At 40.2% G+C, this 27066-nt stretch overlaps 2 protein-coding genes across 9 annotated transcripts in view; one reads left to right on the top strand and one right to left on the bottom strand.

Annotated features, from left to right (window-relative positions):
* Window positions 1-4984: 4984 nt before the first annotated feature.
* LOC131688251 (sodium channel protein Nach-like) lies at window positions 4985-6672 on the bottom strand. Its single transcript, XM_058972439.1, has 6 exons — window positions 6566-6672; window positions 5944-6505; window positions 5602-5884; window positions 5493-5546; window positions 5259-5438; window positions 4985-5202 (listed from the first exon to the last, which is right to left on the bottom strand). Exons 1-6 carry the CDS (start codon window positions 6670-6672, stop codon window positions 4985-4987), a joined length of 1404 nt encoding a protein of 467 aa, XP_058828422.1.
* A 6967-nt stretch (window positions 6673-13639) lies between these two features.
* Window positions 13640-27066, top strand: part of LOC131693657 (basic-leucine zipper transcription factor A) — a 57525-nt gene continuing 44098 nt past the window's right edge. For 2 of the 8 annotated variants that reach the window (XM_058981676.1, XM_058981674.1), the window contains exon 1: window positions 13640-14283. In XM_058981676.1, coding sequence (XP_058837659.1) covers window positions 13822-14283 — 462 coding nt within the window. In that variant the 5' untranslated portion in view covers window positions 13640-13821. Of the gene's footprint in view, window positions 14284-14706; window positions 14827-15003; window positions 15277-27066 lie in introns of those variants that run through there. The other 6 variants (XM_058981683.1, XM_058981681.1, XM_058981678.1 and 3 more) reach the window with 5 other exon arrangements.

Raw genomic sequence — 27066 nt, 5'->3', positions numbered from 1 at the left:
TATGTTCCATTGACACTTCTGCTAGAAAGTGCAAAATTATTAGTTTATCATGGGATTTTCGATTGATTGACACCGGTGTAGTGGATTGCACTGGTTTTGCACTTTCTAGCAGAAGTGTCAATGGAACATACCCAGTTTTCTGCAATTCTGCTAGAAAGTGCAAAAACGGTGCAGTTTCAGTGCACTCCACTACACCGGTTTCAATCAATCGAAAACCCCATCAGAGATCAGTCCCTGTACAACTTTAATTTGACTAATATGTTTACTTCAGTGAAATGATCACGGGTTGACAGATGCTGAAAATTCGCCTCGATAGCATTTATAATTTCAAGTTCGGTTATTGCTAACAACATTATTACAAACAATCCGATATGAAGAATTGGGTCATTAAGCTATACATAGTTTTCCGTTTCATTCGATAAATTTTAGGTCCATAATATAACATTATTTCAAAAAAAAATTCGCTGTAATACTTAAAACGATTTTTTTTGTTTTTTTAAATAAATCTTATGTAAAAATAGACAACCATAGGAAAACTGCGGTTATTTACATCTGGCCTATCAAAGCAACCCCCAAAATGAAAAAAACTATATGCATTGGATGGTGTTTATGTCAAATAAAAATAACCCTGTGGGAAAACCAGGAAAACTTTTATTCATTTTTTCTGACAGGGCATCATTTGTCGTGCAATTCGATATGTCAAATGCTTCTGATAGTGTTAAATCAAGACTATCAACATATTTCTTTATTTTCAATTTAAATTTTATTTTCACGTTTCCTGAGTTGGAAAAAAAAACATTGTTGTAATCACGAAAATCAGCATTATCGATGTATGTAATAAAAAAAGATTTTTTTCTTATTTAATTTGTTATAGGTGAAATACGAAATAGGGCCCACAACCGGTTAAATCACCCTAGAGTAATCTACACAGTGTATAACCTATAGAACTATTTATTAAATATAGTATCCATCTTTTTACGTGCCATAATGGCGGCCTAAATTTTGCAGTTCGTAATACGTTTAATGGCCCTTTATTGACAATAATCGTTTACGTCAACCGCCCCGTCAGATTAAGTTATCCTACGTTAGACCGATGCGTTGGATGCTAGGGGCAGATCACTTTAAAAATGTAAAGCAAATTTGCATCGAATTAGAAAAATGCAGCCCCCTGTCAAGGACGACGTCTCTGTACAGCCAGCATCACTGCCATGAAAGGCAAAACATTGATTTTGAACCGAATGATTAGAAGCTGTATTTAGTTACAAAATGTCGATTTTCTGAATGATATGATATTAAATCATCCCACAAGATGCAAAACGTCGTGTGGAATGCTTGAATATCGAGCATAGTGCCGAACATAATTCTTTGTTTGGGGCTTTATAGCTATAACGCCCCATATATGTAGGTCGCTGTCAAACTCCATATGATGGTATAGGGTTGCCAGGGGGCTGGAAAATGCATTTAATTTCCATTTTTGCATCAACTGTGCATTCCCTCGCAGAAAAGTTTGTTTAACACACGTCCTACGCTCATCCACTTTGTTCGACGTTTTGTTGAATGTAGGGCAAGTTTTTGTAGGGTTTTGACCAGAGTTAAAAATATTCAAATTCATTGAATGAAAATTGATCATATTCAGCCGCATTCATTTTCAATATTCAGTGACGCAGCTGAAAACGTCAAACGAACAAACCGCCCATTCATCTATACAGATTTTCATTCGTCTCCGATTATTACACGAAGCGACCGTGCAGCAACGAATCAAACGCATCAAAGTAGGCACTGGCACAATGTAAGCGATGATGATTGTTGTTGTATATGCTTTTCCGGCATTTGAAAACATTTTCCTAGATAATTAGTGAAATGAATATATTGTACGATATTCAACTGAATGAATAAGAAGGGATATTTGAATGAATACTTTTTCCATTCACCTCGAGTCGCATCAGGTTCATTTTCAGCCGTCAAAAAAGAGCTTCGATTATTTTTAACTCTGGTTTTGACGTCTTACACGCAACGCAAAATACATTACACGCAATGCAAAATACATCATGAATTTCTATTTTGATGGAAAGAAATGCGTTTAATTTTGCTGATTTTTTAAAATGCATCACAAGTGATCTGCCCCTAGGTTGGATGTTCGGTCAGGCTTTGCAACAGTTTTACAAAGCGGATGGCCTTATTCACAATATTAGGTTTTACACCAACCAACATAACCCTACAAAATGAGACGGATGAACTTCGTTTGACAATTCTCGGTGGTTTGTTTACATGAAAGTTATGTGAGTTCGAATGTAACAGATGAGCACCCGTTGCACTCGCACTCACGCAAGTGACAAAGTAAACAAACCACCGAGAATAGGGATCTTTAGGGGTGTGCGGGTTAAGGCATATTCTGATGCAGATTAGTACCGTGAGTTAATATCTCAGTCCTTTTTCAATTTTTTGGCCCGAAACTATTGAAAAAAACATTTTTTAGTTTGTTTCCTTTTAGGACAATAACACATCCAAACCCATGCGACTTGCACGACCCTGTAGGTTGCCTTATCAGATCTACCATAGTTTGCAGATGAAACTTTGTCAATCTGCTAGGTTGCTAGCAGATTGACAAAGTACCAGATCATGCTGTGTGGGGTGCTGTCCCGGTTAACAATGAGGCGAACGAGACATTTGCAGATACGTCATTTAGTAGGACAACTGTCAGTTTGCTGGTTGAATTTAATTTGTTTTTTTTTAATTTAAAAATCATAAAAGAATAATTAAGCTTTAAGGATGATATGAGTGTACTCGTAAGGACACCAGCTACCAATACATAGGAAAAACTGGCACAATTTTTCCAAATTAAAGATCCCTATTGTCAAACATGAATTTCATTCATCATGAGTTCATTCGTGTCGTCATCTTGTAGAACAATACTACTTTGTATACACCACAGCCAGCGATGCCAGATTTACAGACATGTCTGTATTTTACAGACTTTTGATGTCTCCTACAGACGTAGCCAGAGATCTACAGACTTTTAAAAGGGTAATAGTGTTTAGTAAAATTGCACTAGAATAACTGTTTTCGAATACGAGTGATTCCTTCACAATAGAATTCTACTTTCAATCTATTTTTAAAGTAAAATTTTAGTGTAGCTAGGATTTACACAACCATCTACAAACTTTTACAGACATTTTAGTTATTCTTCTACAGACATTTCAAAAAAACATGTGGCATCGCTGACCACAGCTGAATGATGTAGCTCATTTTCCAGCTGTACTTTGCTGGGATGCAAAAGCTATCTTTTTCACAGTTACAGTGTAACAATCTGTCATAGTTTCGTTACAAATTGTGCGAACAGCCAACGCTAGCAGAAGGGGAAAGGCCTTAATATAAAGGTACGCAAAGAGTGTGCAGAGAGTGAAGCCAAAAAAGTCTATCTATCGAACAAAATTAGAATCCAGCTTTGCTGCAGAGGTATCAGAGGTGGATTCCAATTGTGCTCGATAGGTAAACTTTTTTTGGCTTCACTCTTTGCGCAACTGTTCTCTATAAACTGTGGGGAAAAGCATGATCGCATGGTTGTTCTAGGCGAGGATTTGTGAAGAATGTTTTTGCCGGCGTCGGCGGTAAAACATGACGATGAGTTATGTTCTATCAATGACCATGCGATAGATTTGGGTGCAACGCTCAACTTTTACTTAGCAGAAGGTAAAGGATTCTTCACATTTCTTGTCGATCATTCTCTTATAAGCCTGCCTAGTCCTAGTTTTCCATTCATTTATAACTGATTCGCTCTAGAATACCTATCCGTCTTTTAATTTCATTACTTTCGTTTCTCTTAATCTTAAATTTGCCGAAAATAGCCAACAAAATCGATACAGTAGAACTTTGCGGCAATTGAAACATAGTAAACAATAGATTTGGAAGAAGCTTACAATACGATACATGAATACACAGAAAAGGTTTACACAAATAAGCGGGAAACGCCTTTGGAATGAGCAGACAAACAGCGTAAATTTTTTGAAAATAGTAACGGTCCAAGATTACTTCCTTGTGGAATATCTGTCGATAAATTAGTAGAACCGATATGGTCCAGTCTTGACAGTAAGCCGTTTTCAACTAAGTTGGTCAGAGTAACCTAATCGATTAATCTTTGCTAGTAGCAGTTTGTGATTTAAGGAAAGCTGCTTTAAGGTGTGTATAGATTACGTCAAAGCGCTCCATTCAACAATTTTCCTTCGAAGCGGAGCAAGGTGATTTTGTCGTACTGGTGTCATTGGAACCGTCAAATATTGCGATACGTCTTTCTCCTGAGCAAAGTACGTCACTAGCTATCTATTGCTCAGATTAAGCATTCGAGTATTACTGCTAGTTTGTTTTGGTTAAGAAGTAAATTTGACGTTCTTAACAGTTGACTTGTGCGCCTTTGGTTTAGTACTTACACTAGCTACTTTCGCATAAGCTGGAATGGCAGGGCTAAAAGAATCTCGAAATCATACAAACTAGCACCATCTTGTAGTTTGGACTGCAAGACTGCAGATATTGAGTTCTTGTCGGCCAGTCTCACGAACACCAGGGCAGCTTACTGGTTGAAAACAATCCCATTTACTTTTGCCGGCTTTGTCTACTATTTTCCACCAGCTAGTGAAGTAGTATTTGTGTCATGTGACGTGTACGTACGTAAGCCGTAGAAAAGTCTATTTAAGACTCGCAGTCAGCCAGATAGTCCTTGCAAGACACTATCAATTTTAATCTCAAACTCTCAAATAAGCGATTCCATTGTTTACTTCCACAGTTAGATCAGAGCATTTTTTTGGCAATGTCTATCATACCGATGCGCCTGCAGATGTATTTCAACGCTGTATTGCTTTTCATCGCACTGAAATAAGTAGATGAGATTTCTATTCACTCGATAGATATTTGTATGATAAAATATATTGTATAATTAATGCAATGTGGTTCCACTCAGTAAGCGTTTAAGTAATCCACGAGATTTTCGTTCCTAGTACCAATATGTCACGCGTTCATTAAATTTAACGTTAATTTTGTCATTCTGTAATTCAGTTGACCGTTTCACAGAACCTACTCTTGTTTTATCTTGCATTTTGGATCTAAATCGAATCAATGATTGTAGTACATTTTTGATAAAAGAGTAAAGCAATTCAATAAACGATATGACACTTGCGCCGAAGAACAAACCATGAATACCACCGATAGATACTAAAAACGTAATATTGTTAGAATTCATTAGATCTGCGACATTTTAACCAACCCACCCATGAAATCAGCAAAACCATATATAATTTTTCTACTGTATCGTACTTTTGGAGTTTCCATGTTCCACTTGATTAAAGGGTCATTAAACCAATCAAACATCACGTAATTTTGCAAGGTGAAACTGATCGTATTACAGTCTTTCAGGCAACCACACGACGAAAGAGTTTGGCGAATTTCGGCTGTAAATATTAGCATTAAATTTAACTACAATTTCTTAGAGTCTCTTAACTTACCAAGATTATCTACTACACATCTTAGTTGTTTTAGTCGACAAACCGGAACTTTTACTGCAAGCAAAAAAAACCTTTAATATTCTTTGCAAACCCCAAACACTTGACCAACCCTCCAAGTTGTAGAAGTACGGTACACATCCACAATATTTGAGAAATAACCGTAATCTGCAGTCCAACAAACATAGGCTGTGCGAATAGTAATTCGGGAAAAGTGCCAAATTGGACTCATCGGGAAACCGACACCTGCGCTGTTGCACGTACAGATTCTGAATGGTGGCATCGGCAGTAATGATGACCGGTTTGAATGTAATCGTCAGAAAAGCAGACGTCGAAAGTGTAACTATTAATCGCTTTAGATAGGATGGCACTTCATACGGTCCATGGTAAAAGATCTGATAGATTGATGATATGCTTCAATATTAAAGCGAATACGTTAAATTCGACTACTTACATCTCCGTTGGAAGTTAGATTACTCAAAGAAGCCATAATGTCCCTTTCCATGGTGCTGACCTGTATTAAGCCTTTCGGTAGATCTTCTTCGTCCAATGCATCCACCGTTGTGAAGCGAACCATGGCCGAATTGAACGTGTAACAGATTCCCAACTCCGTCACAACCCGATAGGTCTTCGCATCAAGGCCATTATCAAGAATTACCGTTGTATTCACGTGATTGGTGATTTGGTTAAGCACGGCTTGCAAATCCAGATCACTGTACTCGTCGAACTCGACCAGCGGTTCAAGTCGAAAAATATTTGCTTCTGCCAGCAGAGCCAAAAAACGTTCAAATCGTTGAGGATCTTCTGGTTTCAATTCTTCAACTAGTATATCCCGAGCAGTAACATTTAGACGGTCATGAAAGCAAACCGTAAGACTGGGAAAAGTTGTGTTCCATTCGTGATAGTTCCGATCCAGTGAAATCACCGTTGGGTTAGTGAGATACCGGATCCAAAACAGTACCAACAGATAGGACATACCGATGACCGCTAGCAAAATGGCTAATCCCCATGATATTCTAAAAAGTGAATGGCTAAATAGTATCTAGCACCAAAGTCAAACAGGGATCGATTTCTACTTTTCACACAAACTGTTCTTCTTGTTCGCCACGTGATATACACCATGAAAGGTGCTTCTTTCGAGCACACGGCGAATGAATTTTGAGATATGAAATTTGTACGCCATTCTCACTGACTGCACTGAGTCTTCTGGAGAAGCGAACACTCATATAACTGCTCGTGAATCAAATGCCGGAATGGAAAATAATTATGGTCTTATTGTTCTCAAGTACTCGCTTTTGTAATGAAAGGCGTGCGGTAATCGCTTTTTGGGTGAATAATTAATGAATGAATGATTTTTAACGCCGATTTGTCCAAACTGAACATTGTTTTGGATGCAAAGTACATTAAAAGGACCATTCATAAATTACGTAACGCAAAAATTGCCCAAAATTTACTCCCTCTACTCCCCTATCGCAAATTATTTTATCCCCACCCCCCTTCACCAGTACGCAACAAATTGCTTGATTTTTTTTCTTCGGTAAAAACACGTAAGCTTACTCCTTCGCTCATATATCACAACATGTCATACTTTGTCGTACCCCCACCCCACAAGTGTCACGTAATTAATTAATGGCCCAAGCCCGTGAATTAAGGGATCAGTTTCTTAAAATTTCAGCCGATAAGTATCGTGACATTAAGAACGTTAATTGCTTCCATTGCATTGTACCGAACAAAATAGCCTGTTGTTTGGACTCTTTACTGATAATGTTTTGCGTGTCACAGCTTTATGAATGTTCTTCAAGCTGAATCGATTGGTTTATTTGTAGAGGGTGGGGCTGACCAGGTGCCTAATATATGTTATGTTTTGCTATAATATACTATATTAACTCTTTTATTTTTCCAACACAGATGGGTTTCCAGCGTCGGGTTTTGAAGCGACCGATGACCTCCGCAAGCTGTTTGACATACAATTAAAAAATTATGTGATCATCTCGAAAATCATCCGAATAACCCGATGCTGGTTCAGGAGTTAATCAGTAAGCTGCCGTCCAATATCAAAAGGACTGGGTGTGCTTCAACTGGGGTAAGTTGGGATCTACCCTAAGAATTTTTACTGATTTCACGAACGAAATTGTATCAGTAGTGTCGGAGGTGGTCGAAGGGAAAGAAAGAAGGAGTTTGTGCACACTCATAGCGCACAAAAAATCCAGTCGTGCATAGCTCATTGCTCGTTGGTTCCCAAAAGAAAAAGGCCGTGTGTCGTTTGCAACAAAGAGAATAGGGAAAGAGACGAATAGTGTGAAGCCAAAAATACCTTATTGAGCAGACCAATCGTGCAATGTAAATAAACATTACTCATGCCTGAGTTGGAGGAGATAAGTATTGTACTTCTATCAAAAAAGAAATTTGAATTTTCGTCAGAATTTAGTTCAATCGTGATTGTAAGGTGCATTCTAGAGTAGGGGAACATGGGGAGACTTGACCAAGCGCAAAATTCTTTTTTCGGCTATGGCGTCTTCTATTCGATTCTTAATTTTTTTTCAAAAATATTTTTATACTTGTTTCGATCCCTTGAGGTAATTTTGAAAGTTTGGAGTAAAAAATCCTTTCCTTGCAGAAAATATTACGTGATTAATAAATTTGCATTAAATGATGTAATTTTTTATCAAACTTTGTATGGACATATCTAATCGACTACTAATTACTATTAAAGGACTAATATACCATCTTAATCCTTGTGAAGCAGTGAAATGATTTTACATAAACTAGAACATTGGAATAGTTATTACTAGAATTCGCATGAAATTGAACGCAATAACTCATGTTGGGGAGACTTGACCAAGATTTTATGGGGAGACTTGACCAAGTGGCGATCAGCTGAAGAAAGATACAAAATTCCTAATATTTATTATGCTTTGGTATCTACTGTTAATGTTAATCACGCCATAAAAAAAATTCCACCCCAAACATCAGTCTTTATATTTTTAAATTTGTAAGCAAAATTAGCAATAGTAGAACTGATTTCGTGACGTGTGAACATGCAATGCAAGCAGTACAGTTAATCCTTAAAAAGAAATGCATTTAAAAAAATAAAAATTTATCAAATGCAACCCTTTTATATTTTTTACTGCTACCTAAGGATCTCGACAATAGGGAAAAAATAATTACAGTATGTTTTATGTCATTATTTTTTGTTATGATTTTTTAAAATTCTCTTGGTCAAGTCTCCCCACGCCTTGGTCAAGTCTCCCCGCAATGGGGAGACTTGACCAGAAAAAACGATCACAGAAAAACTTTTGTAACTTTCCAAAAATTAAATTAAAAATTCTGCAAAAAATCATGAAGACGCGCAATAACTTTGTGCATTATATCTGAATGATTTTTGGGGGATTGAAGGCTTTTTTAGAGATTTATGCAGTTTTAGCTGAAAACCTGGTCAAGTCTCCCCATGTTCCCCTATATGTATGAGTAAAAATAAGCTTTAGAATTATTTCATCTCTTTGTTTCGAAATGCACATCGTTTGATAAACAAATCCATCGATCGACATACGGTTTGTTTTCAAAATATAATAGGAGTCATTTAAAGTGCTGCCTGTAGAAGCGGTTGCCAAAATTCTAGTGTTGAAATCATCATAAAGGGAGTGTTGCCGTTTTGACTGATTTTCACTCTTCGTCTCTTTCCCTATTCTCTTTGGTTTGCAAGAGAACGGACCACAAAATGCGGTTTTGTGATGACTGTGAAATGCACACTACGAAAATTTCTAAAGGTAATGGACAAGTACAAACTCTGTGTACTCTGCCTGAGCGCCTGGACGACTCTTCCGGTATGTCCCGCTGACCCCTTCAATCAACTCCACGGTCAATCACCTGTCGGTGAAGGACAATTTCGATGTAGTGAGGACCATTTGAAATGGAAGGATAGGAAAAGAGAACAAGGACCGTTTAAAATGGAAGGATAGGAAAAGGGAAAAGGTCCGTTTGAGATGGGAGGATAGAAAAAGATAGACGTCATGTAGAGATAAAAGGAAGGTATAAGAAAAAATATAGATGAAATTTGTTAGAAGTTAAAAAAATAGAACAGTGAAGTCTTGAACATCACAAGCAAAAATTTATATCCCGTAAGTAGAACCTACGTCGGAGAGCAATTCTTTTAATTTTAACCCTGAAATATAAATCTTAACAGGTGATAGTAGCACAAGAATAACGCTCGGTCAGAACGTACGGAGACGGACTGTTAAAGTTTAAGGTTAGGACAAACGTGGTGTGACTTTGTTCGCCCGGAAAATTAACATTTTGATCCAAGTTGTAGCTTTCAACGGGATAATATTCTACCGGCACAAATTGTTGGGAACAAGAAGGATTACCACAGCTTCTAGCTGATTCAGGCTGAAAAGCCGTTTAATCAATCCGCCCAACAAATCTAAAACATCGTCCAACCACGAAGCAATGCCGAATAGTACAGGAAGTGCCCCCATCGCAACGAACCTGACACGGATCGGATTGTAAGCTGTTGTCACTGCGATTCATAGTGGCATTTTACCTGTGTGGGTGTAAACGACAACATTGCATCGACAGACAGACCGTTTACATGCCCAAACTGTCAGAGACCATCGGCATATATTCCGGTGATTGATGCACCCGGAAGCAAGGCTAACAGCAAAGCCGGAACGAGCTCCTCAACCTGTAGTGCTGGAGCAAAAAGGGCTCGCCTACAGCTCGAGAGACTTGATGCCCAGAAGGCTTTACCGATGAAGCGTATAGATTTGGAGCGTGGGGATCACGAGCGGAAGATAGAGCAAGAGAAGCAGAGAAAGGAAGTCTGAGCGGAGGCAATTGCAACTAGAGCAGGCAGTAATGAACGAGTCATTCCGTTTGAGAGAGGCGATTGACCTAGGAGGGGAAGGCGATGAAGACAACCGGAGTGTCGCCTCAGTGCAGAATTCCTTCAGCAAGGTACAGCAGTGGAAGGCCGCCCCGACGGAGAAGGCTTCAGCTATTGGTACGCGTAACGCGACGACAGCAACTGGAATACAAGCTGGGCAGGACGGCATGCAGCAACCAACTAGCATTAACAAGGGTATTCTAGAAGCGGTGCTGGCAGGTATTTCGTTAGGGCAGTCAGGTTTAGAGCCAACGTTAGGAGGTATTATCGGTCGAGCTGAAAGCACAACAGCGCCAATAAATGGTAGAGGACAGGCTAACATTTTCTCGGTTAACTCCGCGCTCACTAGACCTAGCAAAGGCATCGCAAATGTAATCCCCAAGCAGTATGCTTTCCAAAACTATCCCTTTCCTCTTACCCAGCCTCCTCCAGCAGGCAATTCGTTTGTCACTCCGCGAGTCGATAATTTTGCAATCGACCGCAGTGAATCAAGATAGTGCAGGCCCGAGAAGAGGTCCAGTGACAGGGGAAGAATTACTGGGAGGAGAGTATTCCCAGTCGTACGTCGGCCAACCGTTACCGTATGTGATTCCGACTGAGCAAAGGTTTTCGTGAAGGCAGACGGTGCCACCAGGGATCCAATTGGGACCGCAGGAGCAACCACGGTTTGCGGAGTTCCAGGCTAGTACGCAGCAATCTCCGTTGCATGACGAGCAGGCGTAATTGTCGGCAAGACACGGGATGAACAAGGAGTTGCCAATCTTTTCTGGTAATCCGGAGGAGTGGCCGCTATTCATTAGCTCGTACGTTAACTCTACTCAGACGTGCGGTTTTTCGAACGAGGAAAGTTTGGCGAGCTTGTGACTCCAAGACGGTGCTGGCTTGGATAAATTCGGATCATCGAAGGTATCGCCAGTTCGTTGCTTGCCGAGTGGGTGAGATTTTGTCCAAGTCGGATGCGCAGCAATGGCGTTGGATATCATCCAGAAAGAATGTCGTCGACGATGCGACAAAGTGGGGGAAAAGGGCCGTGTTTGTCCTGGTTCCGTGGTGACAACGATTTATATTTGCCAGAAGATCAATGGACCGTAGATGCAGATTCAGTCGGCGCGACGACCGATGAAGAGCTGAGGTCGTGTTTGGTGCACAAGGAGGTTATCGTACCACCACAAGTTGTGAGGTGGGAGCGATTCTCGAAACTGACGCATTTGTATCGATCGGTAGCACATGTTCATCGCTACGTACAAAATCTAAAGTGAACGGTGAAAAAAGAAACTCGACTGGACGGACCACTCACTCAAGAGGAGTTAGCAAAAGCCGAAACAACAATCTTTCGTTGGGTGTAGTGTGAGCAGTATCCGGACGAGGCGGCGACTTTGTCAGTAATGCGGGACAAACAGCCAGGACAACAGGCGAGGCTGGAGAAATCCAGCAAAATATACAAACTGTCTCCATACTTGGACGAAGAAGGTGTTATACGTTCTGATAGCAGGATATCTGCTGCAACCGTTGCTGTGTTTGACACTAAGTTCCCAATAATATTGCCGAAGGGCCATCCAGTGACTAGACTGCTGGTTGAAGGGTACCACCAACTATTTCTTCACGCCAATGGCGAGACTGTCGCGAACGAGGTGAGACAGCGTTTTCACATATCGCAGCTGCGCCCGTTCAAGGAGTGTGCCATGTGCAAAGTCAAGAAGCCACGTCTGGTGACACCCCGAATGGCTCCACTCCCTGCGGCCAGGTTGCAGGCGTACGTACGTGCATTTCCCTACGTAGGCGTCGACTATTTCGGGCCGATCGGCGTGCGGGTGAACCAAAGTATTGCAAAACGATGGGTAGCCAGCTCGAAGTCGCTCACACACTTCCAACGAAATCTTGCAAGATGGTGATCAGGCGTTTCATCGGACGCAGAGGAACACCTGTGGAGATCCGTAGCGACAGGGGCACAAATTTCGTGGGATCGAGCAACGAACTTAAGCAGGAGATGGGTATTACTTTTTCAAAAAACTTCGATGCAGGGTTCTCGCAGTAGTTACATTAAAACGTCATGTAACAATAATTCCATATCAACTTTTGAATAGGGCGAATAAGATTTGTAAACAAACTTTTGTTTTGCTGATTTCTCTTAATTTGTTATAATTTTAATACAGAAGACATTTGAAATTGATTCTACCAAGGGTAAAGATGTTGACTCATGTGTATCTTTCATGAAATTCAACTCGACAACGGAATAATGAGCGAAATAAGTTTGTTTACAAAAATCTCATTAGCCCTTTTGAAGAATTGATATTGAATTTTACTGTCCAGAGAAAAATACTACAGTAAATTCACATTACATTTCACTGTTTCCAAGGAAAAAAAAAGAATGGAAAAAATCGAATTTTTCAATGAAATGATAGGTATAATCCTAGGGGCAGATCACTTGTGATGCATTTTTAAAAATCAGCGAAATTAAATGCATTTATTTCCATCAAAATAGAAATTCATAATGTATTTTGCGTTGCCTGCAATGTGGTTTGCGTTGCGTGTAAGACGTCAAAACCCTACAGAAAAACTAGCCCTACATTTAACAAAACGTCGAACAAAGTGGATCAGCGTAGGACGTTTGTTAAACAAACTTTTCTGCGAGGGAGTGCCAAGCTGATGCAAAAATGGAAATTAAATGCATTTTTTTCTAATTTGATGCAAATTTGTTATACATTCTTAGAGTGATCTGCCCCTAGGTATAATCTCATTTAATCGAGCGCAAATGCATTATTCGTTCCATCAAAATACAAATCCGCAATGTATTTCGCGTTGCGTGAAAGACGTTGAAACACTAGAAAAAACTTGCCCTACATTCAACAAAACGACGAGCAAAGTGCACCGGCGTAGGACGTTTGTTGAATAAACTTTTCTGCGAAGAGGGTGCAAAATTGATGGTAAAATGGAAATTAAATTCATTTTTTCTGATTTCATGCAACATTGTTATACATTCCTAGTGATCTGATTTGGATAGAATTTCGAATGGTTTGACCGGAATAGTGCTTAGTGGCTTCCGGGGTCATCCAATGGAGTATGATATTCTGATTGCAGTTGAAAATGGAAATAGCGCACAAAACGAAAAGCGCAAGGACACTATTTTGGTTTTCAACTGGAACAAATACGATTAACAAAAAGAAAGCAGTACAAAATAAAGAGACCTGACGGTAATGCTGTCAGTGCGGACCTGATGCTCATCTCACAGCATCGTTAAACGTCAGTCCTTTCGCTGTTTGAATAATGTTCGCGGATGTAAACAAAACAATCGATTTAACGGCCTTTGTCGTAGTTTAGAAAAGTGTATTAGGTTGTTAGTTTTATTTAATGTGAGAATTATTTATAATAGGTATATTGTTATGAGATGAATCAGTGCGCATAATACCGGTTGAGTAAAGTTGAACAAAAGTCTAATAATTAACGAGGGAGATGGCGGATGACAGTTACGAGTTCAACATCACAAAATACATCCAAGAGCAAAAACGTTTACTCGCTCTAGAACGCGAACGTTTCGCAGCGGAAAAGATCCGGCTATTAGAACCTGACAATGTGAATTCACCTAAATCGGTTACTTACACTGATTTGATCGATGGCGACAATGTGAAACAGTCAAAAGACGAGCTGAACTCGAAACTGGTTCAAAATGATGCAGGAACAAAAACTGATTCTGGTACTTTGTTATCCCCCGGTGTGAGCAAAAGTCCCCTAAAAGTAGAATGCCCAATAGAAAAGCTACTTAAATTCAACAGTTTGGATGGTGTTGAGTACAAGTTTTCCGAATCTTCCGCAAGCCCCGCCGGCGCTGGTGATGGTCACCGGAGGCTGGTTCCAGTAGGAAGGGGCGAATCACCCAGCAGCAACGTGTCACCGTCGGGACAGCAGAAGCAACAGGTGAGAATAAATAGCACTACCTACTCGTTTGTTTACCGTATATTTGCGCCGCCGCAGATTTCGAGGGGGTGATAATCGTAAATGATACATTTCATTATGGAAAGGACCCGAATAAAATAGTTTTGCTAGGACACCTAAATCAATTTTTTTAAACCAAACTTTAATGTAGTAATATTTTAAAACTGATGTCATGGAATGAATTTAATACTATTCAATCATGTTTTGTGGCATATATATGTACTTATAATCACTGCAACTTTTTCAACGGGATTCCCTTTACAAGACTGTAATTTACTTTCGTTTACAGCTTACCACTACTTCGTATCACAGCCATCCTTACGATTTCGGTTTCTTCCGCTCGCCAGAATGTCCTTTACGTACCTTTGCTCGGACGTTGGTACCAGCCTTTAAGTTCAGTGTTGCGGTAGCCTTCCGAAGAAACAGTTCGGGGAGAAAGCCTTTCGGCTTTGCTCCTGTCTAAAAGTGATGTCATGATTTCGTCGAAAATTTAAATGATCTCGCAGTTAATAGCGGTTGTTTACTGTAAGTTTAATGTGACTGTTAACATCTATAGTTTTTAGCTATTCGGTTTGCGTTGGCTTAGGGCTATATAAAATTCGATTAAAAAACACATGGCACGTTGTGTTTGAATCGAATGTGGTTACCACGTTCAGGTGACTATTGTAATTAGTGGCAGTCAGTCGAAGTTCAGTCCAGGACCAGGAAGCACAGCTTGTTCAAGTCATTATCGCGTGATTCGAGAAGTGCAAAGGAAGTGATTAACTAATTTTGTTTTCCGTTTTTTTTCTTTAAATATAAAGCTTTTTATGGTGCCCAGGATTGCATGTACATGTACATTGTGCATATATTTGAATACGGGAACAGAATTGCTGTTGAGTGCAAAGGAACGGTGGCAAATGATATTATCACGTGTTTAATTTGTCAACATTACCGAAATTTGTTTTGTCGACTAGACCCGGATGGTTCTGGCAAGTAAAGTTATTAATTTCAATTTATTCAGCAGGATATATTTCTTTCTAAGTGGGAGAACAACGTAATTTTACAAAGCGCTGTATTGGCAATGACTTTATCGATATATTAAAACCATCCATCACATTATTGATTTAAATACAATGGCTTTGAAATCGGTTAAGCTGAACGTCGTTGTAGTTCAAGTGGTAAAAATTGAAGCAAAATCGAATAACCTTCTTTGTTTGGTATTGCGTGTTAACTCGTTGTCTTTTCATGGGATATGTAATGGTGTTATTGGTAGGAGACAGGGTTGTTCAATATGATTAGTATGAAGCAGGAATTGGCGGGAAGTGCGAAGTGATAAAAAAATGATGATTAACGCCTATTTATCATGAATTGTCACAGAACCTAGCTGAAAGTAATTTTCTTGAAAATTAATTTTATCGTTATTTCTAATGCCTATTAGGTACAATATGTTCAGTCCATTTCTATCTTTATTTCATAATTATGCTGAGATACATTTGGTTAAAACAATGGAAAGGTATCAGTGAGATTAGAGTTGAAAGGTCTCCAAGCTAATTACGTTATTACGTGATCCCACACTTAACAGTAGATACAGAACTGTTCTGTATCTATTCTCTGCATCAGTTTTTCAGGCAGCAATTATAGAAGATATTTTTTTTCATTTCGCACACTACACGCGATGACCTATATAATGAACCGTTTCAGGCCGAACAGTTCATTGTTTTGCATTTTTTACATACAAAATATACTATGATTCTCTAAAATTTTATCCGGCATTATATGAAAAAAGTTTGTTTCGTGCTTGTAGCCACTGCAGGAATAATTCAAATCGAACCAGTTAGATTTTAGTTGCTGATTTACAAAAAAAAAAACAAATTGTTTACATTACGAAAGCGAAGATTTGGATTGAATTTTTTAACATTCCTTGCACCAAGCCTCAATATTAGTTGTAGTTTAAGGTGATGTTTAGTTCTCCTTTACACTTCATCACATTCTACAATTTTTAACACTCACGGATTACCTAAGGTCTGTAAATGTTTTCTGATTCAAACTATTGACTACTAAAATCGTACTAAAATTTAATTTTCCCGTTGCATTCATTTTATCTGCATCGTCAAAACATGCATTTTTTGCTCTCCTAAAACTTCAGCCCCGCTTGAAAATTTTCGGAAACTTTTGGGACTATTATATTGCAAATATGTAGCATCATTCACTGCATGACAGTTTGTCAAGTTTTCGTGCTTAGAAGTGAGTGAGTGATGAACTTTTGACCATATCAAGGTAATACCTATTATGCTGTGAATGTTTTCAAGCAAGGTTTCAGCTGTTATCATATTTCTCTATCGGCATGGAATTACTTTCTCATTGTCACTAATTTTTAGGTGCATTCTAGGTGGTTCTGTAATTGGTGGTTCAAAATTTTACTCAGAATGTTCTTATTCATTTGCGCTTTCCACACAGAAAAGTAGTTTTGAATGACCATTCGGTGTATCAATGTTTATGCGATCATTCCGCAAATGTATGATAAGGAAAGTTGTGATCTTTGAGCTCAAACATAGTGGTAGTCACTTAGTCGCTCCCAGACCGATGTTATATTTTTTGCGCATTCGTTATGAATCAGATATGAAAATTTCATATTCTATTTACTAGAACAAATAATCTTTTATAACAAATATTCCACCATCTCCAATTTTTGTAATAGTACATACACAATTCTCTCCCAATTTAACAATTCAAGAATGCCAGGCTCATACCTTAAAAGAAATCCGTAATATTTCCAATATTTTTTTTTTTAAATAATTTTCCAGTTTTGTACATATTCCGTCAGCATTTAGCATAGTGGTGGTCAACTTTTTTCGCTCCTGTCAACATTTTTCCGAAATTATCAAGCGTTAATTTTGAAGACTAGTGAAATTACGACAAGCAAAACTGATCAACGGGTTTTGAAACCGTTTCCGGACTTTGAAGAAACCCTTCGTCATCCGGATCTGCAAACACTAGCTGGATAAAGAAATTACAGATGCTGCCTGAAGCGACCTTCGCGGGCGAATCAATTGAAGGACTTGTTGGAGAAGAGATGGGAATTCAACCCATTTTCACACTGGTGAATACTCTGGGAAACATGGATGAGCTTTAACCCTCCGGTATTCGCGCGAATGGCTCCCCGAATGAGCAGCCGTTGGTGCTGGAAGAAGATTTCGCTAAAGTTTCGGAAGATGTTGCAAAAAATACAACGGCGCGAGTGCTGCAGGGTTAAGAAGGAGCGCTCCTTAGTGCGAAGATTTGCCTGATGCAGTTATCTTCGATATGTGGTTCTGTCTTCGAATGCTCCATGGGTGTTGCAGATCATCAGACACACATCATATCATGTGTTGTCTCAGGTGACCGAGAATCTTGAATATCCTGCAACTGTCATCATTGAGTCTTTGCTTATTAACTAGTGAGCTTGTTCTACTGGTAGGCGGTATGATTGGGGAGAATAGAAATTCCGTGATTGAAGTTCTCTTCAATGGTTATCCAAGGAATTTTCTTTTTTTTTTCCTGGTCATTATAAGTACATTGCCAGGTGTATATTGGTTTAAATATTGCTTCCAACATATTGGCCCTTCCATGATAGAGCAACTATTTGTGATATGCTATTCGTTTTGGAAGGCTTCCGGAGAATTTCCATATGAACGTGCTTGGAGTTAGTGTTTTCAAATACTGTAATAGTTTGCATTAGCATTGTAGGACCCCAGCCGGTATTTTTCAGGCCGAAAATAAATAAATCGACCGAAGAAAAAGCGCAGTAGAATTATGGAGGTTTTTGCTGATAGGTTTTTATTTTATTAATTGGGTCACTGTTACCATGCATGAATGAATACATGTAAACATTTCTTTTCTGTAAAACGCGGCCACTTTGTGAGAGCTCGATGTTAGGATTCCTACCTTTAGTGCCTTCGATTCACCTTTTCTAAATAAGTTGGTATCCCTTAGAGGTAATGTTTTTATTTTCTTTTAACAATATTTTCACAGGCGGGCGCATTTGTAAGTATTAGTAATATTGATTTATATAACTCCCAATTATTTAATTATGTCTCGACAAACATATGATTACGGCCTAAAAGCCAACTGTCAAAATCCACTTTGAATGGAAATTCCGGACAAACCTTTACACGCCAATCACAGATGTTGGTAGTAAACGAAAGAGAAAAGTTTTCTCTTTCATAAACTGTTGTGAGCTGTGTTCGACTAGTAACGGTTTGTCTGGAATTTCCATTCAAAGTGGATTTTGACAGTTGGCTTTTAGGCCGTAATCATATGTTTGTCGAAATGTATATCTTTCGCCGTTTGTAATCTCCGTCATCTAAGGAATCTGTTTCGGTTCCGAGCGTAAGTAGATGATAGGACAATCATGAAATTAAAACGCTTATAGAACTCTAGGCTAGAAAAACTCGAGTAAGAGAACTGCGGAGAGAAAAACAGCATTTTTGGCAACGTATGCCCCGGCATTGTATGGCAACAGGTCCAATGTTATAAGGATAGGCAATGTTCGATTGGATTCGTTTTTTGACAGCTAAACGCGAATCCAATCGATCCAAAATGGAGTCTCCGCAGTTCTCTGTCGAGAGCTTTTCTACTCTAGGCAAATGATTTCACTCGCACTGTCTGGGGGTTTGTTTTCCTCCAGCTGTCATATATAAAACTGTCAGCTAATTTAAACATTTGAATTGGCTTTCGTAAAGTATTTATAATGGTGTTGAAATGCTCTATGTCGCTGTAAAACTTATTCGGATGACGTACAATTCCGGTTGGTCATATTCCATCAAGAAAATAATCCGACCGAAAAGTTATTTTCGATTTGTTTTCCTCCATCTATAACAGGTGGAGGAAAACAAACCGTTGAGCACACTAATACAGATACAGATTGTCAAGTACTCTATAAGGACGTGACCAGGTGTGTGGAAATGAGCGGGTCTACGTCATTGCGGTTTGTGGCGATAACTAATATAACAAAGAATATACTCATTTCTGCAACTCCATTTACGATTTGTGCAGGTGTTCGTGCTATGCTATGCTATGCTATGCTATTCCGTCAGCATTTAGCATAGTGGTTAGAGACCGTATTGCGAATAGTTCTAGATAGGTCTTATTGAATTCCAAAGTTGTTGGCAGTCTAATGTATACGCTTCTGAAATTGTCATGAGATTTATGTATTAATGTAAGTTATTCTTACCGGGTTTGTTTTGGGTGCACAGTTAAAATAAAATATTTCCCGATTCTATTGTTATATCATAACAACGCGAAGAAATTAGACTGCAAAACTTGAAAACGATCACAGTTTGAAATCCCGCGTACAATTTGCCATTCCCGATGCTATTCCGATACCTATCGGCACTGGTAAATGAATTTGTTGGTAGTTATCAAGTCAGTTCCATCGACGGCAGATCAATTACTGAACACATATTTATTGCACGGCAAATCCTTCAAAAATAGTGTGCACACACGCACTCACCGATTAACTGTTGTCAAAGGATAGGACATGGATCGCGAACTGGACAGCGACTTTGGACTGACAGGCGTCATGCTCTACTCCCTGAGTAAGGAAGGATGATACCGACTTGAAATGTCGAGTGAGCTAATAGCACGGCTGTCTCCGTCGTGTTGAAACCTTGGCAGTTCTCCGAGTACGTTTAAAACTCGTCACCGAATAGTTCGAGGTACTAGGTTCGGATGGGACATTCCCGATTTTACGCAGATTCGTCTATAAACACTACTCCCCATGAAGGATAGCATCAACCCTAGTATGGCCTCCCTGTGGTGAACCATGGGATCACAAGAGGCGACTATGTACATCAAGTGGAGATGGCGGTCCGGAGTTGAGATCCAATAAAATGGAGCAAGAAACCCACACATATGGAGTGGACGCGGCGAATTTCTTCGCCGCAAGTGGTTTAACGAGGTCACCATTTCTGCAAAGCCAACCAGTGCAACAACAACTCGACCAGGAGAAGCAGCAGCAGTAGCTTCAACAACAGGATCAGCTGCCGCAATCGCAGGTTCAACAGTAACAGCTTCAACAGAAGTAGCAAAAGTAGAAAGGCAGCGCTTGGTTGAAAACACCAAGCTTGCCGATTGTAATAGTAGTTAAAAACTGGTGGACGCACTGCACAACTTTGTCGACAAAAGGAGTAATGTGCACAAGGACATCAAGACACTGGTTCTGCACAACAAACCTTGGATTGGCCGTCAATGAATGGAGAACATTGGAACAGAAAGCGGAGGTAACTAGAAAGAAGTTGTTGATTGCCAAGAAGTCCTTGGAAATAAGACAAAAATTGGCACCACCAAAAGTTAGGGAAATTTATGAGGCGAAAACCGTGACCTTTGCTGAAAAGGCCAAGAGCTTCACCAGGTGATGGGAGACCAGGAGGTACCAAGAAACACAAGGAGGCTTCCGGAACTGTGGTACGCGTAGAAAATGAAGCAGCAAATAACGTGAGCAATACGGGCAGCGTACAACAAGGCTAGGCCCGAAAAGCAATAGCTTTTCAAGGGACCAAACAAAGGTATAGTCGAAGCTAACGATGACTCGTACGAGAAGATACTGCGCGTAATACGGATAAACCCGGTGCTCAAAGATCTGGGCTCAGACGTTAAAAAATCAGGTGCACCCGCTCCGGAGCAATGATTCTGGAATTGAAAAAAGGATCCGAAGTCACTCTGCTTATAAAAAGCTCACAGAAAACGCCATGGGCGATGCGGTGGAAGTGCCTGGAGGTAACCATCCAATGTAAGGACCTAGATGAAGTATCCTCGGAAAAGAGGCTAAGAGAAACTCTGAAAAAAAAGTGTGAACTTGGAGAGGTGCAGATGAAGATCCGAATCAGGAGGGGATCTTTCGGCACGCAAGCGACTTCGGTTAGCCTTTCAGTCGAAACAGCAAAAAAGGAACTAAAACCGATATATCCACTGAGTATGTCTCAGCGACCGGAAGTGTGCTTCAAGTGTCGAGGAGAGTTCGGCCACCTGGCTAGAAACTGCAGTGAACCTGACAGTAGCAAATTATGCTGAAGGTGCGGGAATAAATGCCACACAGCAAAAGACTTCCGACAGGCTCCGAGATGTTTGATCTGTGCAAACGAAGACGGTAACAACCACGTTACAGGAGGCCCACGATGTTCGGCCTTCAAACAGGCGAGTGAAACGAAGTCACAGTGGAGGTAACACAAATCAACCTCAACCACTGCAACACAGCACAACACTTGCTGCGGTAATCTGCAGCGGAGTTTAAATGCGATGTAGCTTTCATTTCCGAGTCATGTCGTATACCAGCCGTATACTGGAAACTGGATAACGCAAAATTAGTGCCGATTTGGACGACGGGAAGATATCCATTTCGGGAAGTGGTTTATCGCGCATATTAAGGCTTTGGAATCTGTAGCTGCTGCGCTCCTCAGCGGTGGACGATGCTCGATAAGCTAACGGAAGGGTTTATCAATCTGAGCCTTCTGGTGAATCTCGGCGATGGCTGATCTACGTACATGTTGCCTGCTCTAAGATCAGTGTAAAAGGCGGCAAGAACCGTACTTAACAAGGAAATCAATAAGAAAGCCTGCCTAGAGGAGCTTTACCGCAACGCAAATTCAAATCCGTCAGTTGCCATGGCGAAGATAAGAGGACTGACAGTGCCACCGGATAGGTACCCCGAAAGTATCAGAGTATTCGTAGAAACGCTATCTTCACAGCATGAACCGACCGCGTTCCCGCTCACGCCATATGGGGCTCAGTATGAAAGAAAAAGCTCGGGTAATTAACGAGGAGCTGATAGTGGTGAAAAAGCTTAAAAAACCAAGAAGGCCTCGGGATTAGCCGTGATCCCCAAAGTGGCTCTGAAAACAGCAATTCTAACGATCTCGGACATGTTTAGGACCGCATTGCAAAAGTGTATCGACGATGGTAAATTCTACGATATCTGGAAGGGATAAAAGCTGGCGCTGTTGCCGAAACCAGGCAAGCCCCCTGAAGGCCCTTCAGCATACAGGCCGATATGCCTGTTGAATACAGTCTGCAAGGTGCTTATAAGAGTAATCATTAGCAGGCTTACAACATACACGGAGGAAGAGGATGGCCTATCCAATATGAATGTCGGAAGCGTGGATCCATGGTGGACGCCACACGAACGGCTGTGAAAACTATGGAAGTTGTGCAGAAAGTAAAGAGAAGGGAAAACCGTTACAGCGGAGTAGTTACACTGGTTGGGCTGTAGGATTCTGAGGAGCTACTTCTAAAACCAGCAACTGATCTACGAAACTGACGCCGGAAAAAGAAGTGTAACCGTAACAGCGGGCGTTCCATACTCGGTCCAACTCTTTGGAATGCTATGTACGACGGAGCTGAGCCTCCCCAGGGGTGTGAAGATTGTCGGTTTTGCGGATGATGTGGTGCTCCTAGTGATCGACGAATCACTAGAGGTAGTAGAAGTACTCGCCGTGGAGACGGTAGATGCTGTGGAAGCCTGGATGCGCCAGAAGAAGCTGGTTTTATCTCATAACAAAATCGAGAAAGATTTTATAATCAACCGAAAGGCAGCGCAGCAAGCGAGAATTTCGGTCGGGGAGTGTATCATCAACTCAAAGCGACCACGCATGCAGGACGGCCGTAAAAGTGATCTCGGCGCCAACTCGGATCATGCCCAGCAATTCGGCGGTCAGCAGCAGTGAAAAGCGACTACTGGCTCCATATCGGTCCTCAGATACGCAGGACCTGCTTGGGTGACGGTACTGCAGACGAAAAGTAACACATCTCGGCAGAGCACGTTCAGGCTGATGATCATGTCTTACGCGTATCAAACTATCTCGTCAGAGGCAGCCTACTTTATAACTGGAACGATTCCCATAAACCTTCTACTCGAGGAGAATAGCGAGTGTTATAGGGATCGAGACACGAGAGGAGTCCGTAAACGCAGGGCCGGCGGAACACCTTTTTCCCGAGTGGGTAGTAAGATTCGAAGTGATTTCTCCTCGTACTGAGAAAGTTCAGATATGGCGGGTGTAAGTGAAAATGAAAAACCCCTGATAATATCGGGTGGCTATTTGGAAACACTCTTTGTTAACAGGACTGTTTGTCCGACGGCTCAGCGAAAATGTGTTTGTTGAATACTACACCCAAAATCCAACGGACATGTTTCTATTACTTTTGGGTAAGATTCTATTGCCTTTTTGGTAATTGCGCATTGCGGTATTAAACTCATATTACCGCAAAGGTAGTAAACGGTGGAATGACGATGTAGGATAATTCGGTCGATTTCTATGATAGTATTAGTATCAAGTCAAAACAGCCTAAATTCTGGCGGATTTCTACCCAAATTCAGGCCGGAATCTGCACCAATTTTGGCAGAAATAGGCGGAATTTCTATAGGGTAACTTGGATAGTGAATGAAAAATTTTAGGCAGTTTTCGGATCCGGCCTAGTTTCCGGATCTGACACAGGTCCCGATCTGGATCAGTTTCCGGATCTGGACTAGTTCCCGATCCGGATCAGTTTCCGGATCCAGACAAGTTCCCGAATCTGGACCAATGCCCGGTAATGGACCAGTCCACAGAGGAGTAATTGGGGTCGAATCCTGGCCAAAATTATTTGCTGCTGCAATTGTTGTTATTATGCCTTAATAGGAACTAAAAATAGACAATTACTAGTTTTTGGAACAATTTGGCATCTACCCACCTACCAGTGCAGAGGCCAATTTTTTATATCCTTTCAAATACTAGTAATTTCTAGGTGATCTTTGTGAATACATTTATTTTTCCAGTTGCAAAAACATTTGATCAGTGGGAAAGAGAGAAGAAAAGGGACGCCTGTGCATATCTTCATAGAGATACATGTTGGCAAACATAATATTTGGCCCTACAGCATTTCGGTGTTCCTCAAATTAGTCAAAATTTCAATATTTTCAAATCGCTTGGGATTGGTGGATCGGACAAGATCGGAAGAGTTCGAATATTTTTTGTATAGCTGAAATCTTGTATTGTAATACTGCTTCAGCAGCTTTGTCGGATCTAGCCGTATAATGTAACTTTTTTATAATTCAAATTTGGAATAAAATGTTAAAACAAGGTATTTTTTAAAGTTGGTGCAATACACAGCAAGTTTACTTTTTTAGTTAGTTTTAAGCTGAAGTTAAACAAACGGTTGTGTTGAACAACGTTTGTAATAATATTATCTTATTTAATACAGTCATCATCACTAGTAAGCGATTTTGCTGAATATATAACGAAAACGATTAAAATAACCCTTAAAATATCACCATAGGGCATACATGCAAAAATTCTTTAACAATTTTTGATATACTCCTAATTTTGCCACGTTATACAGTAGGTTCTTAGGTATGTAAAAAAAATATAACGAAATCGAAAAAAAATGTTTTGGTTTTTGGCCAAGAATTTGTTCTAGTTACTCCTCTGTGCAGTCCCTGGATCTAGCCCATCTTCTTTTCTAAATCCGGACTGTCGGATGGGATACGTGGATCCAAACTATATGTCTTGCTTTCCGTACATGACGGGATGAACTGTTAATGTTTTGTACAGTCGCTATCTTGCTGTTGACGTTCGTGATAGAAAAAAAAATTAATTTAACTACGGCCGAAATACCCCACCACTATTCCGAGTCGGCTTTTTTCTGACTGTGCTTTGAAGCTAGCTGAGTGTGAGCCGATGGGTATCTCCGGCGACCGACATCCATTCAGGCTTACTGGAGGTCGATTTGAATATTTCTCCGATGGCAAAAATAATACCAATAAGTCTTATTTTGATACAAATTATATCTAATACATCCGGCCCCGGATGGTCAACTTCCGGACCAAAGACAAGCCATTTAACGTCATCGATAAATCGCGTGATCTAACTAAACAACACTCGACAGTGAACGAAAAAATATTTTGTCTGTGTACCTGCCCGAGAAGTAGAGATTGATGGTGTAGTTTCCGAGAAGGGCCTTGATTGCGAAATAGGGGATGGCTCCTTCCAGATCCCTGTGCTTCAGTCAGTGTAAATTCTGGTATGCAAGCAATTGTGTTTAGTAAAAATCGAGGAGTATTAGAAAACTTATTTTCCATCAGTCTCATTTCGAGCCTTTCGCCGGATTTGTTCTTCCAAAATTTGTTCTTTTGAACGGGGCTCGTCTACTTGTTCGCCTTTTTATAACCCAGGGCATGAACTGAAGAACCCATTGTAGAAATAAGGCACGATGTGGAAAATGCGGAGAGGATCAAGACATTGGCTCCTGGTCTTGGAAAGTCAACATGGGACATCCAAAACTTCAAGTGTCTCTATATTTCAGTTATATTATTTTCCTAGGTTTACCTCCGACGTAGATCTTCCTCAATTTTAGCATTATTCGCCATGGTCGAAAAAAAATATTGAGGAGCGTTTTGGGGATCAAAACGTGCTACTATTTCAAACGGATTAGCATTTGCTCGGTACCAGGTATTGAAGTTGTCGCTTGTTAAATCCGAATCATAGGCAAAGATCTATTGATATTCTTTCCATATACATCGCACCTCAACTGGTTCGAGAAGATTTCAACTCCCACGGCATGTCATGGGGTTGTCTTCATGCTGATAACCGATCTATCTTACTGCATGATATTCGCGACAATTTCAGTATGGCCATCTTGAATACAGTGGAAATGATACGAATGCCTACTAGCGCGGCCAAGTGCGTTAGATTTATCGTTGTACTTTACCTCATTAATGTTCCCATTGATTCAAAGAGCTACGCGTCCACTATATCCGAAACAATCAAATCAAAATGAAAAATTCCTCCGGTGGTAGTGTGCAACGTTTTGACTGGCTTGTTTTTCTACACTGAGATTAAAGGTCAAACAAAACGAATACCTGGCGCGAACAATCGTGGACGGTTTCCCACTCCGTTGTGGGGAGAGAGTGCTCAGAATTGTATGCGAAAAGGTACTATGAGGACTTTTTGAACGTCAGATCGCCCAAATTTTTCCGAATATGCGCGACGTTAGAAACGCAAATAAAAAACTTGATGCAAACTGAAAAACGCGGTTATTGGCACAGGCTCGTCAACGGATTAACAAGAGAAACAATATTTCGTCTAGCAGCTGGGCCCTACGTCGTGTACTCGATTCGACCTTTGATCGGAATACACGGAACTAAGAATTCTTTATCGGCGACAACAGCATTCCACGTAAATTCACTTTCAAATTATAGACGTTACGCGATGATTATTATAATAATGTATATAAACGTAATAATTGTTCTTCAAACACACAAATTTATCTGACAGAAAAGATACTAGCGCTAAGCATTTTCCCCACAAAACTTGTGGTTTTATATTTACCTACGACCATGTTTACATCGTTACAGTTTCAAGTAGGCGCTTCGATCGATGGAGCATGGAAAGCATTCACAATTTTCCCGGAGAGAATATGGGCGATCCTAGATTCTTTATATTGAAATCGTTCCGGATTGCCTGATACAAATATTAGTTTGAGTTCATTCGCATTGATCTATTCCGGGTAATAAGAAAAGTGACACTTAGATTAGAATGGTAATGAGAAGGGGGACACTAGAAGGTAATATTTGTGAAACATCGCGCAGCTTTAACGAATTTTTCAGTTAGATTTAGAGTTAGAAAATTGGCAAATTTTGTGGGATAATGGAAGTTTAGGAATCCCAAAGGCATCAACCAACCTTGGTTAAAAAGGATGGATGAACTTCCTTCGGGTGGCATCTCGGATCATGTCCAATTATTATGTTGAATGCGCATCTCCGGCGTATTGGGG

Source organism: Topomyia yanbarensis, chromosome 3 (genome assembly GCF_030247195.1).
Source record: "Topomyia yanbarensis strain Yona2022 chromosome 3, ASM3024719v1, whole genome shotgun sequence".
NCBI lineage: Eukaryota > Metazoa > Arthropoda > Insecta > Diptera > Culicidae > Topomyia > Topomyia yanbarensis.
Note: the sequence above shows the minus strand (reverse complement) of the source record. Positions and strands in the feature narration are given on the sequence as shown.